Raw genomic sequence first — 17,692 nt, forward strand, 5'->3', positions numbered from 1 at the left:
ATAAGACTTCAAATCTAGGTCTACAATACCGTAGTGCCCACCTACAGCTAAGAGAGGCAACCCACTATTGTTCTAGCCCAAAAAATTAAATGATGGCTAAATTTGTTTTCTCTCCCTATCTAGAAGCCTTTGAGAGGTAACTGACACTTATTCTAGCCACTCCAACAGCTACCAAAATGCCTGAAAACAAATCCTGAGTCCATCACTCTTGAGTTCAGCCCTGGCAGAAAAGAGGGAAAAAAAAAAAAAAGAAAGAAAAAGAAAAATGAGCTATTACCCTGGTGCTAACCATTGCCCCTTGCCTCTTCAGATATTTTCAGGACCAAATCCAAAAACTAACTCTTACTAATTTTAATCAGTTGTTACTTTCCTTCCCTCCAACATATACACAAGCGCCTGTCAACCATCAAGGATCCTGTTGAGATGCATGAAGAGGGAACCCCCGCTGTCTGATAGACCCCTAATCCAGCACCCTCCCACCCGTCAACCCTGTCCAGCAGGAAGTAGCAAGACAACAACTGTGCCCCCTGTCCTATAACACAAAAGGTTGGAATGTTAAGGTTCAGATAGCCCTGCCCCCTCACCAACAGGATCCCAAGGACTTCTCATGCTCCTGAGAAAAGGGAAACAAGCTGATAAGCACCCTGGTCTTTAAAGTCAAGAGAAGCAGACTTTTCTCCTCTGGCCAACACAGCAGGCTCTCCCCCCCCCCCCCCCCCCGCCCCTTTGATCTCTAAAGAGGGCAGGTTTTAAGAGTCCCGCTCTCCCACTTCCCCCCTACCCAACTTTTTTTAAAAATACATCTTCCCACCTTCTACAGGAAGCAGAAGTCTCCCCCTTTAAAAGACCCCAGCTCACAACCTGGGGCAGACATTTTCCCTGCCCAGAAGGGAATCTGTCCCATGTGTTCCTTTGCTAAAAACCTCTGCTTTCTCCTGATCAACCCTATTCGTCATAGGGCTACTTTTTATCTATCAGTCTTCGGCTAGGGAATAGCTCAGTGGCAGAGTACCTACCTAGCATGCTTGTGACCTGAGTCAATCCAATAACAAAATGTGTTTAAAAAGTCTTATACAGCTGGGCGTGGTGGTGCACACCTGTAGTCCCAGCACTTGGGAGGCAGAGGGAGGTGGATCTCTGTGAGTTCAAGGCCAGCCTGGTCTACATAGTGAGTTCCAGGACAGCTGGGGCTACAGGGAGACCCTGCTTTCAAAAAGACAAAAAAAAAAAGTCTTATACACACTGGGCATGGTGGTGCACACCTTTAATCCCAGCACTTGGGAGGCAGGGGCAGGTGGATCTCATGAGTTCAAGGCCAGCCTGATCTACAGAGCAAGGTCCAGGCCAGCTGGGGCTACTGGGAGACCCTGTCTCAAAAAGACCAAAAAAGCTGGGTGTGGCGGCACACACCTTTAGTCCCAGCACTTAGGAGGCAGAGGCAGGCGGAGCTCTGTGAGTTGGAGGCCAGCCTGGTCTCCATAGCAAATCCAGGCCAGCTACAGGGAGACACTGTCTCAAAAAGACCAAAAAAAAAAAAAGTCATACACAAAATTAGTTTTATACCAGGGTTATTACAATGATTTCTGTATCCATCTATTAGAGGACTTAACCAGCTCTTCAGTCAATATTTCACTAGAGTGGGGCTAGAGAAACGGCTCAGCAGTTCAGAGCACTGACTGCTCTTGCAGAGGACCAGGGTTTGATTCCCAGCACCCACATGGTGGTTAACAACTATCTGTAGTTCCAGTTCCAGGGAATCTGATGCCCTCTTCTGACCTCCGCGAGCATTGCACTACACAGGTACACTTACACACATGCAGGCAATACACTCATACACATAAAGTAAAAATAAAATATTAAAAAACTTTTTTCACTAGATTGCCCTTTGCAATTACCAGCATCCTTCATCCCCAGCAGAAAGGACAGAAGCATAACAAAAAGATCTTCAACATGTGTCTCAAAAACAGCCTCTCTGAAGCCTTTGGGCCAAAAAAGGTAATTTTACAACTGATTTTGAAAAAGAGTTAAAGGAAATTTTTGAAATGTTTTGAAATGAAATACATGAAATACTTTTATGGTCTTTTTGAAAAAGGGTTTCCCTGTAGCTCCAGCTGGCCTGGAACTTGCTATGTAGACCAGGCTGGCCTTGAACTCAGCGATCCACCTGCCTCTGCCTCCTCAGTGCTGGGACTAAAGGCATGTGCCACCATGACGGCATGAAATATTTATTGATCACTTCCATTATGGAAATAAGTCTTAGAATCTATTAAAAAATAAAAATCAACATTTTCAAATCTCATTTTCATCTCTAAAAGGAAAAAAATAACTTGAATAGGAAGCTATAAAAATAGGAGGCATCTGCCATAATGCAGCCTCAGAAAGATGAAGGTACTTAAGACGGTAAAGAGACTCAGTGAGGTATGAGTCCACCCATCATCCATCCCTGTTTCCCCAACTCCGTCTTCCCCTCCTTCCCCTCCTCCCCTCTCTGCCCCCCCCCCCCCATGCCTATGCTCTACTCTACCAGGAACAAAGCTGCGTACTTTTGACTCATAGGACTCCTCTGCAAGTTCAGCGTGGCCCTCCCTGATGAGAATGTCTCTGATGTTGACAGCTTCCTGGGCTCCCGAGTAACGGTACACATCCACATGCAGGACACTATGCACAACTGAGAACACTTTCACCAGGAGAGCACAGCCACTGACCAGGGAGGCAAACCGTGCATTGGCCCCACCACTCCAATGCTCTCCACAGATAAGAGATTTTGCGGAAGGTCGCATTTTGCAGATCTTAAATTCCAAAGCCTATGAAACAGAAAAGCACATGGAAACAGTTTCATAATTGAATAAAAATACTAGCTCCAAACACCACTGAAATGTGATTTTGTTCATCAGTGTTCCTGGAAAATCCTAAAAACCATGGGATAGTGAGGATTTCCTAGCTAAAGGAACACAGCTTCACTTGGTACCCACAGCATCAGTGTCAAGTAACCTTGAGCATTCTTTCTCAGCATGGGGGGGGGCACGCATGCAAAGACCTGTGTTCTGCGGACAGCACAGTGAGATGCTTTATGAAAGTGTCAAAAGGTATCACCAAATTAAAACAATTTTCTTTAGCCCTAAGTCCTCCATATATTCTAATTCACTCCAAGACCAATAATGGCCAGAATGCCTGTGGCAATGCACTTTTCAAGAATAGAGATCAGATTCGGCTAGTGCAGCCCAGTCCCTTCTTTGTTATGGACTTCAGCTGTGAGGGGCCTCAGCAGTTCCCTTTTTGATCGGACTCTTATTCCACAGCATTTTTTTTTCTACCTTACCTGAAATGGAAGCTCAAGAAACTGACAGGGAATCTCCCTTAGAAGATGCAGATCTATATGAGACTTATTCCCATAGTCCACAAAGAACACCTAGACGACAAAAGAAAACAGACACTGGCCGGGGCCACATAGTGTTCTCCTGAGTAATGGAAACGTGCACAGACTGTGCTCAGAATGACCTGGGCTCAGACCCACACATCTACAAGGGAAATGCCTTAGGCGCTCACCTCTAACAAGGGGAGATTGTTCTATAAATCCCCAAGCTATTTCCTCTCAAAATGACTTGTTAAGAGAAAAGCATACCTCAGCAGAATTCCCAGAAACATAAAGGATTTGAGCTCTAAAATAGCTTTCCTTATTGCAATCAGTAAAAGGTGCCAGGCAGACCAGGTCTGGATGTGGGTGGACAGGCAGGGGTACCAGCTCCAGCCGGTTTATCTCAGCAGTCAGCTTCCTCAGAAGCTCGGCGTTCCTCTCGTCAATCCTGTACCCCCAGAAGTGCCCTACTTCCACCACCTGCAAGGGAGGCATGGTAGAAGTAAGACTGCAGGGGACCACAGCCCTTCACATGCTTGGCGCTGCATCCATGGGGACTCGCAGGTTTCTAGCAGGCCTTCGTAAGGAACAAAAGAGGAGGCTGTGGACAGCAAGGCAAGAAGTGAGTCCCACACCCCCTGCTCTCAGAGGCATGAGGCTCTCCAGGCACTGAGGCTCTCAGAGGTCTTGCATTTAGCCTCAGGTGCACTCTAAACTGGTGAGGCCAGGTGCCGGTCAAGTGCACAGCCCAGAGAATGGGAGCAACATGTGAGGCCTGGCAGAGAACAGCAGATGTTCCACCAAGAGACCCTCTGAGCAGCTTCCCACTGTTGCTCAAACACAAGGGCCACAGTCACGAAGGCACTCATCTGACTGGAATCCACATTGCTACACAAAATGACCCCGTGGAGCACAAATATTCATTTACCAGAATGTGTAAGTTTCCTGATCTCATTATTTTTTGTGCTAGGGCTTGAACATGCTAGACGACAGCGCTATCACTGAGCTGCATCCACACACAAGTATTGTAACTGAAATTTTACTTTAACAACATAAAAAACATATCCAAATAATAGTACCAACACTAGTTTTGTTGATAAAAACTCACTTATGCAAGTACATATGTCAACTAATTTTAAATTTTTTACCTTGCTAAATGAATATACATGATGTTTTAAAAATTAATTTTTTTGGGGGGGTCTAGAGAGATGGATTACTAGTTAAAGCACTGGCTGCTCTTGCAGAGGACCAGGTTTGGTTCCTAGCACCCACATGGCAGCTAACAACCATCTGTAAACTCCAGTTCCAGGGGACCCGATGCCCTCCTCTGGCCTCCGCAGGCTTTGCACAACACAGGTGCACTTACATACATGTAGGCAATACACATAAAATAAAAATAGCAAAAAATAAAATATTTTTTAAAAAATTAACTTTGGGGGCTAGAGAGATAATGGATGGCTCAGCAGTTAAGAATGTTTCTAGAGGATCCGAATTTGGTTCCCAGCACCCACATGCCAGCTAACAATGGTCTGTAACTCCAGTTCCTAAGGGATGTGATGCTCTCTTCTGGCCTCCACAAGCATTGCACCCATATGGTGCAAAGCACTCCTACACATAAAAAAATAAATGAACAAACAACAAATAAATAAAAAATTTTAAATTAACTTTGATTCTAGAATAGATTTTTGTTTTCCATTTTAGCCACATTCTAATTTAGCAAGCACAGTCATTCAAGCTCGGCCACCTTCACCACACAGGAGGTGAGGTGCACAAGTGTGTGTGTAGGGAATTTGTTCCGTGCACAATGCTATCTTCAGATGTGGAGGAGGAAGGAATCTGCAGACACATGGCACACCCTCACCTCTGTGACATCGATAGTCAGGAGGAGATCAGCAACCATCCGGGGTTTGTCCAATGTGCTGAATGAGACTTGCATGGGGTCCACTGTCTGCTTCTGGAAGTCCACATTCACCCTGAGTAACATGAATTTTTGAAAAATTCAATAATCAAATCAAATGCTAGAAAAATTCATACACGTGTGAAATTATCACTTGATCCAGACTAATATTTCTTCAAAAAAAAAATAATGCTGTAATAAACTACCTGAGCCAGTGCTAGAGTTTGGATCTTAACTATCCCCCAAGGCCCCAGCCCAGGGGGCTACTGGGAGGTGGTGGATCTTTAGGAGGTAGGGCCTATTGGGAGGAAGCTGGGCCAGTAGGGGCATGACCTTCAATGGGGTACTTGGAACCTGGCTTGCCGCAGTTTCCTGGCAGCCATGAGGTAAGTGGTTTCCTCCAACATGGACTGTACCACTAGGTGCTGCTTTACCACAGGCCCCAATTAACAGGATCAACCAACCACGGACATATTCTGAAGCTATGAGCCAAAATAGCCTCTCCTCTTGCAAGGCAATTTCCTCGCGTTTGTCACACAAAGAGAAAGTTGATGGATATAGTCAGAGATCTGTTTGAGCTCACTTCAAAGGGGAATTTTCAGTGGTTTCCTGAGCTATCCTGGAGGAGATGCATATCCTAGTAATTATGTACTATCCTTCAAGAATACATTCTAAAATCCAAAACACAATATCTACTTTTAAGTATACAAATTTTAAATTCTAGGGCCTGCAACTGTTTCTACCTCATGATCTCATGAAGAACTGGGGCTGAGGCTCAGCTGGTAGAGTGCTTGCTTCATACGCACAAAGCCTAGGTTGGATCCCCAGCACAGCATACACCAGGTATGGTGGTGCACGCCTGAGAACCCAACACTTAGGAGGTGAAAGCAGGAAGAACAGAAGAAGTTCAAGACCATCTTCAGCTGTACAATGAGTCTGAGGACAGCCTAGGCTACATGAGAACATGCCTTAAACAGACAGACAGAACCCACATTCGGCTCAGTACTACACTAAACATAAAGCATGACTGCCTAGCAAGCCTGAGACCTGCCACTTACCCTTCACAGCCACAGGACAGTAAGTGCTAGAGTTCAAGGCTATGAAAGACTAAGTCAATAAACATAATGTCCTTTCTTGATACCTTTATCCTAAATAAAGGGAACCAGAGGCAAGATCCGACCCAACTCTTCCCTTTGGTGAGGAGTAGCCACAGGCACAAATGCCAGCTCAATCTGACTCTGACAAAGGTGATTCTCTCTTTGAGGACTATATCCACCTCTCTCCCAAATGCTCAGAAATCAAAGTTGCAGGCTGAGGAGATAGCTCCATTAGTAACATGCTCACCGTGCAAGCATGAGTTTAGATCCCCAGAACTGTGTGAAAAGCCAGAGGTCATGCCTGCAACCTCAGGTTGGTGGGAGTGCAGAAACAGGAAGCTCCCTATGCCCCCTGCTCAGCCAGCCAAATGGATGTGTTCCAGGCTCTGTGAGGAATCCTGTAGCCCAAAAATGAGGGAGCTTACATACATGGAAACAAAACACTCATACGTATAAAAAATAAAAATAAACGGGCTTAAGAAATGGCTCAGGGGTTAGAGCACTGGCTGCTCTTCAGTTTTCGTTCCCGGCACCCACATGGCAGGTAATGACTATCTATAACTCCAATTTCCAGGGATTCAACACCCTTTTCTGGCCTCCATGGGCATTGCACACATGGTGCATTTACATACATGCAGGCAGACAAAACACTATGCACATAAAAAGCAAAATAATAAGAATAATAAGAATAATAATTATCCAGAAAAAACATATGATGTTGACCTGTGGCCTACACACACACACACACACACACACACACACACACACAACACATATGCACAAATACACATGCACAAACTGAGCACATTTCCCTTCCTTCCCTTCCTCAGATTCCTGCAGGTTCCTTCTGGACTCACAAAGATTACAAGTTGAGTGATAAATTGAACTTCTGCACATGTGGTGCTGAGGGTCTGTTCCAGGAATCTATCAGAAACACCAGAGGGCATTTAACCTGTGTCCAAGAGAAGGTCCACCAGTCAAACGGCTATGTGAGTGCCCTACCCTGAGCCACCCCCAGGCAACAATGGCTACCTCTGTCCCATACCAATAGGGTGGAGCCAATGACACCCCTCAGCTGCTGGCACTGGCAAGAACCAGCACCCCAAATGTACCTCCACTCGGCCTATCTTTTGCTCTGCTGAAATGAAAGAGAGCTCTACTTTGCTTTAAAAAGAGAATTCTAGACCGGGCGTGGTGGTGCACGCCTTTAATCTCAGCAGAGGCAGAGGCAGGTGGATCTCTGTGAGTTCAAGGCCAGCCTGGTCTACATAGTTCCAGGACAGCTGGGGCTACAGGGAGACCCTGTCTCAAAAAGACCAAAAAAAATAAAAAGAAAAAGAATTCTTAAAATGAAATTCATAACCCTAAAGAGGAGATTAGCATAGTTTTACTACTTAAACTCAGAATTAAACAAATGATTCCACTCAATCATCTCAGCAGTTTGTGCAAGAGGAATCATATCTAGTAAACAGAGGCTAGATTGTGAGGTTCAGAGGCCTAAGTCTTGGTAAAAGGTCTCAAGCACACCCAAGGAGACACTAAAACCAGGATTCAACGGCAGCGCCAACTGGTGACAAAGCCATGGCCCGCAATAGCAATGTCGAACATCACATAAGAACAGTATTTGGAGAGCAGGCAGTCTTCTGACAATACCTTGTATTCCTGAGCTTAGACACTGAGCCGCCTTGTACCTTCCCTTCGATCTCCTCTGCAGTATGAACACTGAGCTCCAGGGACACTTTCAGCTGGGACATCTTGACTGCCAAATTCACAGCAGGAAGGGTTTTAAATCTCTCAGTCGGATTCCGTGAAAACTCCACAAAGGCTCTGCTCCACAAATACAAATTAAAACATAAATTTGTCAGGCATCTAATAAAAACCAACATTACTTTCTCTCAAGGTAGAAATTCTCACTGCACATGTCTCAAAATGCTAGTAACTTCACTCTAAATCTAAGGAAAATCAGCTACAATGACAAGACAATAAATCCAGGCCTCATCCTGTACACACAGTGCAGGAAAGACACCAAGTCCACAGGGACATTCCAGTCAAGGAGTCTTAGCTGTCACAATTACAACAGAAGGGCCGATTTCCTTTTCAAACCACTACGGAATGAAATGCAGACACATAAAACCATGCAAATGTGTGCACAATGACCTCAACGAGATCCTTTACAACACTATGCTTATTAGCAGGTACTGCTGACAAACGTCCTGCCCTTACACTCCAAAGGTGCCACCTGTGCATGCATGCCACCACACTAACACAGGTCCTACTTAGAGCAGGTTGCTGTGCGCCAAAGGAACTCAGTCATTATTCTTTGATTACTGTTTCATATTACCCATTGCCTTTAAACCGCTTCACTGCTATGATACAACCAAAAAGAACACTTGCTTTCCCTGGAAATACTGGCATGCCATTCCTATTGTGACTAAAAGCCAGTGTGAGGAATGCTGTAAAATACAATTAGATGCCTATAAAGGGATCACAGACAGAAAGCTATGAAACATAAGACTCAGCCCAGTAGTGAGGGCTGGGAACCAAGATGCTGCCATGCTTTGACTACTCAGTCAGCCAGAGGACAGCTGGAGTCTCGGCGGAGGCAGCTGAACTTTTCAAGTTCAGGAACAACAGGGCCGCTGGTCAGCTACGCATTTCTAGTGTTGAACTATAAGTCTGACTAATAAGGCCGGTAGTTTATACTACGCTTTAGAAAGTTTCAGATGCTGAACTTTTAATTCACTACATCTGTAAGCCTGTTGAATGCTGAAAAGTATTTGGCTTGTTAGGGTAACCACTTTGACTCATGAGGCATGCACAGACCTGCAAAGAAAATCAATATATTATTCATATAAATGGAACTGGAAATGTTGGAGGCAATCACTCCAAATTGAAAATTGATTATGTTCAAATTGAGTCAACCAGATACTAATCAAAGAAAAGGTATTCTTAATAACCCAGTTCCCAGAGCTTTGTCAAATTAAACACAAATTTTAAAACATTGATACAACACTGTACAATTTCCAATTTTAACAGTTAAAAAGTCATTTAAAAAAACTTTCAGACTTTTAACATGTGTTTCCTTTTGGAAATAAAAGCTCCCAGTGACACTCCAGCTGACCATTTGTTCCCAACTCTAATAAAACAGGGCCAAACGAACGGAGATTCTGCATGGTGTGTCTTCTCAAATTATTTAAGATAAACAAATATGTGTTTAAAGAGTTCACAGACAAACTCTACTTGGGGGATCTCCATGGCTACAAAGAGCACATTAGTGATTTGCCATGAGAATCTGAGGGTGTGACACTGAAGTGACACACATGGAGGACCACAAAAACACCCCCAGCACCACAGTCTCCCAGAAGTCTCTCTGAGTCTAGTGCAGTTTCTTCAGCACACAGCTAACTGGAAAGGACAAGAAATCCCACCGGCAACATGACAAACCGAAGCTCCATTTCAGGAGCGACCCTGTCAGCTTCCAGGAAGTCCTGCTCCCACACCTATCTGGCCCTGAGGAGTCTGAAAAACATTTCAACCAGTGTAATGCTTCCATAACTGTAGTTGTTTACAAAAATGGACTACTTACTTCGCACCATCAAACACGATGGATTTGACTTGACCACACTGTCTAAAGAGAGACTGCAGTTGTTTGTAGTAAAGAAATCCATAGGGAGGAATGTGCTTCAGCTGTAAGACAGATGGCAGTGCAAGTCAGAGCCCCAAGGACCATGAGAGTCGCACACCCAGGAGCAGAAGTGGCTGCTCATCACATCTTTACCCGGGACAGATAAACTCTACCTATCAGTGTCTTTAACAATAGAGTGACTTTAAATGATAGCCAAGGTTTAATTAAAAATTCATTAAATAAAGGCTGGTTTTCTCCTTTTAGTTCAACAATCTAATATAGTAAAATTAAGGTATGTTTACTTTCTAAAATAATCACACTAACTATATCCTTCTAAAACACCACACTTGGATGTACAAGAATAGTAGGAATCTAAGGAAGATGCTTATCATCAGAGGCCGTTTCGTCCTGTGGCAGCAAAGACAGGCTCTGACCCAGCAGTTCTAACCCAAGCTACACCAAACTTTCCCAGCACTTCTCACCCTCTGAGCATCAAGACTACTCATGTTCCGAACTCTGGCTCCACAGGGGTCCCTGCACACTGCCAGGCCCTGCTGAGCTAGGGCCGACACCATCTGCTAGTGGAAGCAGGTGAGGGAGGGCACAGCTTGGACCCAGGTCTAAGTTCAAGTCCTATGGAACTGCCACATCACAAAGTTAAGATGGAAAATCATCCATTCCAAGGTTAGTGAGGCTTGGAGAAGAGCGCCTGACTTCTCAAAGACGTGCCAAGCAAAGCTAGCTGTGATTTAGTTTGTGTGGTGCATGGTTGGTCAGTGTCAGATGAATAGGCTGTCTGGGCTAAGTGATATGTCTGAGGCAGGGTCCTGTAGGGCTCTACCACTGTGCACAGCTGAAAGAAGGACACCTGGGGGAAAGTGGGAAGGAGAACGCCAAGCAGAGCTTCCTCTGGTGAGATGGGACAAAAGCAGACAGTCCTCATGGCTACAGAAGCCAGTTGCTGCCTTTGAAGCAGAAACCCTTCCCAGCATGAGATGTTTCTCTGCACCCTTCACCTGTAGTGCTGCTCCAAGACCTGTACTTGTCATGTTCTGGAATCTGGCTCGCTCTTGTCACTCTCCATGCTCCCAACAGTTGCCAAAGTGGTATAACACCACCCAAACAAAAGTGAGTGAGGATTGAGCACATACTACATGTGTTTTTCATTCCCCTGAATCAGACCTAGGTTTACACCAGCCAAGGAGTCTAATGAAAGCCCAGTCCTCAAATGCATGGTTCTAGCTGCCACATGCTGCTGCTACTGCTGCTGCTGGCATGTAAACAAATGACTCTGTGGATCCAACAGTCAGTGCCTGTGGCTCACCTCAGACCCTGCAGTACATGCTGCTCACATCAGGTCACATCTAATGCAGACTTTGAAGGGCCACAAACCTGAACTTAACATTCTCTAAGTAGTTCTGCTGGTCATCCAGGGCAGTGAATCACTGCTGTTGAAAGCACAGTTCTAAGTTGCCAAACAAAAACGCTTTACTTTGTGTGCAATTAAGTTGTTAATTCCTATAAAAAGGAGGAAGAGACTGAGGTACAAGGAAGAGTCTTTGAAAGACTAAACAAGCCTAGTGGTCACTTTAGGGAGAAGTCCACACAGCACTTAAGAGAACAGTCCTCTGCACTGGCCACACTAAAGGCAGATCCACCTGAAACCAACATTCATACCAATCTCTGGGACAGCTCCTCTGTGTCACCTACCACAACTGTAGTCTTTGGGTCTTTGCCAGCCAGCTCCCTCACCGCCATCTCCTCGTCTGGTTGTCCAAAAGTAAAGTAGTTGGGATAAAAAGCACCTGCCAATACAACCTGGAAAACAGGTGGGTCAGTTCTTGGAGTTCTCATCTCACCCCAGTGGACTGACATGACTGGCACATGTAATGCATAAAAAACAGATCCCTTGGACCTGGAAAGACATCTCAGTGGTTGGAGCACTGGCTGCTCTTGCAGAGAACCTGGGTTCAATTGTCAGCACGCACTTGGTGGCTAATAACGATCCATAACTGCGGTTTCAGGGGATCCAACACCCTGTTCTGCCCTCTGTGGGCAATGCAGAACACGGGTGCACTTATATACATGCAAGAATACGCTCAGGCACATAAAAGATAAATAAAAAACTGGATCCCCCACACACCGAGCAGAAATACACCCCTCCCCATTATTTCCCCATAAAATCCTTTCTTTGGAGTTGCTGACGTACTTGAGAGAGAGCTGAGCAAGGCCTCAGCACACAGAGCCCTGGGGGCTCGCCGTCTCCACCCCCCCAGCATTAGCTCCAGTGGGTCAGGCATTCTCCAGACATGCAGATATAACTTCAGTTGGGCCCCCGACCTGAACAGCAGGCTGGCATAGAATGTTCACTTCTAAAAGGCACTCTGCAAAGTCAGCAATTTCATATCCACAAAAGCATTCATGCTCCCAGCATGCCCAGCGTGGAGGTGTCTCCCTCAAACCCTGTGAACGTGCACACCAGTGAACGTGTTCTGAAGGCCTATGCAGAAGCATTTTCCACCTGCCAAGACACACAATTCTATAAAACTCCTAGAAGGAGGGGTGGGGACTGGAGGGATGGCTCAGTGCTTTGGCAGAGGACTCGGGTTCAGTTTCCAGCACCCACATGGCAGCTAACAACCATCTGTAAATCCAGGTCCAGGGGATCCAATTGTCCTCTTCTGGCCTCCACAGCCATTGCATGCAGATGGTACACTGACATAGATACAGATATAACATTCATATACATAAAATAAATAATGTTTTTAATTCTTAGAAGGTTCCATCCCATAGCGAGTCATGTATTCATGATCCAGAGTGACTGTGTTTGCTCCATACATTAAGCAACAGCAAGAGCATGTTTCCTCTCTGGACCCCAGGTGAAGGCCCTATCCCGATGCTCAGTGGCAGCAGGAGCTCTGTTGGGAGAGAAGCAGGTCTAGCTCAGAATGCAGCACCAGGAAGGGTATAACCAGGAAGGCAAAGAATGGCTCCCGGTTCCAAACATGGCGCCTTAGTGCACAGCTGGCAGCAATCGCGGCAGAGAGCACCCCCTCAACCAGAAGTGTGAATAGGGGGTCAAGGAAGGAGTCCGGGGGCCAGCACACCTGCAAGATGAAGCGCTGCTTGTACGGATACTCCCGGTCTAAGACAGGATGTCGAGGATCCACAAACATATTGAACTGTGAGATTCTGTTCTTCAGTTCTTCATATAACTCGGCCACCTAAAAGCACAATGAATGCTGACGTCTCAAAGCACAGATGCTACTCACAGCAGTGAAAACAAAGACAAAACAGGGCAGTATCAGCCTGTCCACTGAGCACCACAGTGACCTCAGTAAAGACTCATAGGAATGAAGAAAGCCTCAGTACAAACGGTAACAGCAGAGCACCCAGGAAGCATCCTGCCCTCCACTTATGTGTGACTCAACAACAATCCCTAAGTCCTTTAAACTCTTCCTCAGTCTCCACCATGAACATTCTATTGTGATGGTCAGAAACATGGTGTGTTTCAGCAGCAGAAACCATGCTGTACATGGTGGCACCTATAATCCCCTATCAACAGATGAAGCAGGAAGATCTCCAGTTGGAGACCAGCCTTGGATACACAGTTCAAGGCCAGTCTGGTTCATACCGTGAAACCGTCTCAAAAAATTTTTTTCGCCAGGCATGGTGGCGCACACCTTTAATCCCAGCACTCGGGAGGCAGAGGCAGGCGGATCTCTGAGTTCAAGGCCAGCCTGGTCTACATAGTGAGTTCCAGGACAGCTGGGGCTACAGGGAGACCCTGTCTCAAAAAGACAAAAAAAAATTTTTTTTCAAAGACCTCTGTGGACATTGCACAACATGGGTGCACTTTTACATACATGCAGGCAATACATTCATACACATAAAAATAAAAAATTTAAAGACACACAGTTAACAGGGAAAACTATAATAAGGTGAAAGGGATCACAGATACAGCTCAGTAGGAATGTGTATGCTTAGCATGTTCAAAGCCTTGGACTAAATCTCTAATCTTGCAGGCATGCACGCGCATATACACAAACACACACACACACAGAGTAGTGAAAGGACAATCTTCCCAGCTACTCTGAGGGAGAAAAGAGCCTAGGCTGTGTTGGGGGCACACTGAGACATTCAGGCACCACCTTTCTCTCCAGGATCGCTGAAGACTGTATCTAATTAAAAAGCAATTTAAGGGCTAGGAGTGGTGGCACACACCTTTATTTCCAGCACTCATGATGCAGAGGAAGGCGAATCTCTGTGAGTTCAAGGCCAGTCAGAGCTATGTAGAGAGACCTTGTCCCAAAACAATTTTTTTTAAATCATGGTACTTTTTCTGACTAAAATGTGATAAAATCAGACGTTAACAAAAGAAGAAATCTAACCTGGAAACTCTCAAAAACTCATTTAAAGAACTCTGAGTCAGCCGGGTGTGATGGTGCACACCTTTAACCCCAGCACTCGTGAGGCAGAGGCAGGCAGATCTCCTTGAGATTGAGGCCGGCCTGGTCTCCACAGCCAGTTCTAGGCCAGCTGAGGACAGAGGGAAACCTTATCTCAAAAAGACAGTAAAACCAAAACAAACAAAAAACTCTGAGTCAAAGTAGAAAACATCAAAAGAAATTATGGCCCAGAACACCACCAGTCCTACATGTCAAAAAGGTCAGTAGAACACAGTCAAAACTGTGATGAGTGGCTGGGGAGACGGCCCAGTGGTGAAGCACTTGCCATGCAACATGAGGACCTGAGGCCTAACCCCAGAACCACGTAAAGCTGAGGCATAGTAGCCTGTGTCTATAACCCTAACCCATTCAAGAGATGGGAGGCAGAGCAACATCAAACAGCAATGAGACCTGTCTTAGACGAGGTGGAAGTCAATGATGGACACCCAAGGCTGTCCTCTGACCTCCGCACATGTACCACAACAAGGGCACACTCATATTCACATGAACATGCGTTTTGGCCATTAGTGACCTTCTGTGTTCCTGGCCCTCTGTCGTATGAGGGAGCTTCACTGATGAGAACTGAAAGATGCATTCGTGTTCTCTTCATCCCTTGTTCTATGTTCTGTGAGTCTTAGGTGTAGAGGTTGCATCCTAGATGTGCCACTTAGTCTTGGACAGTTCACAATCTCTGTGTGACCAGTTGTGGAATTCTGCAATATCTTTGTCTCTTGAAAAAGAAGTTTCTTTAATGGTGGTGACTGGGATACTTGTGTATAAATTTAAGGATCCATATTTTACACATACTAAGAAATTACATTTATTTAGAGATGTGTCAACCTTGCAGTTTTCTCTAATATCTACGACCAGCCATGTGTATTTGGCTAGGTTCACAGCACCACACGAGTTTCCTCCAATTGAGTGTGTTTTAGCTGTTGATTACCTCCAAGATAAAAGTGCCACTACTGTACCCACGTCATTTGCTGTGCTGGTCACATGTGGTTTTTAGGCCTTGAAGCTTACATAGTGCTCTCCAAAGCTATGAGAGCTAGCCTCCAGGGGAGGTGGCTTCCAGGTCAGTTCCAGCTCAGTTGCTTCAATGTCCAAAGTATGTCCTGTCTTCAGCCATAGGGTCTTACCTTCAAGTTCTGGGAGGCAATCAACGGCTGTGGCAGTAGCCTGTGTACTTTTGGGAGTCTCCCTAGGGGTTCTAGTTCCTCCAAGGGGCAGGGGCCCTGCTGCAGAGAATGGACCGGGCAGAGTGAGCAGTGGAAGGAGGGACTTGTGGCATCATCTTGGGATAGGAGCAGCGAGCTGCGAGTAACGACACACGACGTGTGGGGAATGCTCAGCAGCCAGGCGTACTCAAGGACAGAATGGCCTGACACTTATGGACCTGGGGCGAGATCACTGGCCTCTGAGGCATGAGGGAATGCTAGCAGTGGCTATGGGCGTGGCGCTGAGGGTGTGATATGGCAGGGTCTGAGCCATGCCACTGGAGGCGCCGTCAGAGCTGAGCTGTGCTGGGCCAGGCACTGGGTGCTCATTCCTTTGTAAGTTACTCCCCTCTCCCCCCACCCACGATAATAATAAATGCACATAAAGATATGTTATATGGTTTGCCTGACAGCGCAAGAGACCCAGAGAGAACTCTGGCGATAACTACCGTAGCCAACAGCTCAAAGGAAGGGTTCTCCTGTCTGGCACTGTTTCTTCTTATGTGGCCTTCAACAATTCACATGGGCTCACATAGGGATACTGTATGTGTTACTTTTCAGTCGGTGTTTACACTAATACAATTCCCTCTGGGGTTTTTTTCTGTGTTTTTTTTTGGGTTTTTTTGGCCTTTTTGAGACAGGGTCTCCCTGTAGCCCCAGCTGTCCTGGAAGTCACTATGTAGACCAGGCTGGACTTGAACTCAGAGATCCGCCTGCCTCTGCCTCCCAAGTGTTGAGACTACAGGTGTGTGTCACCACGACTGGCCTTCCCTCTGGTTTTTTATACTAGCTAGGCACAAACACAATTTTCAAAATGAGAAAGATGTTATCATCAGACACAAAGTTGAAATTAAGAAAATCAACCACACTCTACTATATTAATGTATGTAACTAAAATATAGAATTATATATATATATATTAATTATAAGCGTTACTAAAATTTTTTTTAATTTGTCCCTTGGGGGCTGGAGAGATGGCTCAGTGGTTAGGAATACTTCCTGCTCTTGCAGAGGACCTGGGTTCCATTCCCAGCACCCATGTAGGGTGGCTCACAACCATTTCTGACTCCAGCTCCAGGGGATCAGACACTCTCTTCAGGCTGTATGTGTACCCACACACATGTGGCATACTATACTCTCACACAGACACAAGTACGTAAACAATTTAAAAAACCTAATCTCTTCTTGGAGTGAGGAGATGGTTCAGTCAGTGAAGTTCCTATCACACAAGCAGGAAAGAAGATCTGAGTTCAAATCCCCAGAACCCACAGAAAAAGTTAGGCACATTGGTGGTGGTACAATAAAGGGTGGAATCCATCCACCTCTGGGTGGAGCCATGCCCTTGAGAGCTGATTCAGTCGTGCGGGTCAAGGACCTGGCAAAGGGACCATCCCTGATTACCTTAGGATAGTGTACTTCTTTGTCCCAGAATGCCCACCCCCAAGTGCAGTTCCTGTGCACTCCCTCAAGGTCCCACTGGGTCTGCCACCTTTTTGAGTCACGCTGCCTTCTCTCTTTGTCTTTTCCCTTTGGGTGCTGGCCAGAGCCTCAGGATGCACTGACACCCCATCTACTGCTTTAGGCTCCTTGCTCTTTTTCTAAAGCTCCCCTCCCTGCCGTGTGGCTGACCTCCACACTGGCTGATCCAAATGGCAGCTGGGAGATGTACAGCTTGTCTGCCCTGAGATTTTCCTTTTTATTTCAAACTGTCTGGGAGTTTCCATTTGAGTTCGTCCCTAATTTTCTTTCCCATTAATTCGACAACAAACCCCAAGAGGAGACCAGAATTCCCCAGTATCAAAGGGTGGCTCTACCAGCTCTCCAAGATTCGAGTAACACTTCTTTCCTGCCCTTTAATTCTTTAACCAGCAGAGAAAGCAAACCTTTTCTTGGCACCCCTAGCAGTATCAGTAAGTGCCTATAAACCTAGTAGGGTCCCCTGACCCCCCCCCAAAGACAGGCAGATCTCTGAGGTGCATTGATCAGTCAGTCTAGATAATTCAATGAGCTGACTTCAGGTTCTGTAGGAGACCCTGCCTCAAAAAATAAAGAG

At 45.8% G+C, this 17,692-nt stretch overlaps 1 protein-coding gene across 2 annotated transcripts in view; it reads right to left on the reverse strand.

Annotated features, from left to right (window-relative positions):
* Tdrd9 (tudor domain containing 9) overlaps window positions 1-17,692 on the reverse strand; it is a 130,408-nt gene that overhangs the window by 47,296 nt on the left and 65,420 nt on the right. For both annotated transcript variants that reach the window (XM_008825530.3, XM_029559922.1), the window contains 8 exons: window positions 13,082-13,198; window positions 11,685-11,792; window positions 9,936-10,036; window positions 8,003-8,176; window positions 5,217-5,328; window positions 3,623-3,835; window positions 3,320-3,409; window positions 2,544-2,804 (listed from right to left, as the gene is read on the reverse strand). In XM_008825530.3, the coding sequence (XP_008823752.1) occupies window positions 2,544-2,804; window positions 3,320-3,409; window positions 3,623-3,835; window positions 5,217-5,328; window positions 8,003-8,176; window positions 9,936-10,036; window positions 11,685-11,792; window positions 13,082-13,198 (1,176 nt within the window). The remainder of the gene's footprint in view (window positions 1-2,543; window positions 2,805-3,319; window positions 3,410-3,622; window positions 3,836-5,216; window positions 5,329-8,002; window positions 8,177-9,935; window positions 10,037-11,684; window positions 11,793-13,081; window positions 13,199-17,692) is intronic.

The sequence above is a fragment of the Nannospalax galili genome, unplaced genomic scaffold (assembly GCF_000622305.1).
Source record: "Nannospalax galili isolate Female #2095 unplaced genomic scaffold, S.galili_v1.0 scaffold188, whole genome shotgun sequence".
NCBI lineage: Eukaryota > Metazoa > Chordata > Mammalia > Rodentia > Spalacidae > Nannospalax > Nannospalax galili.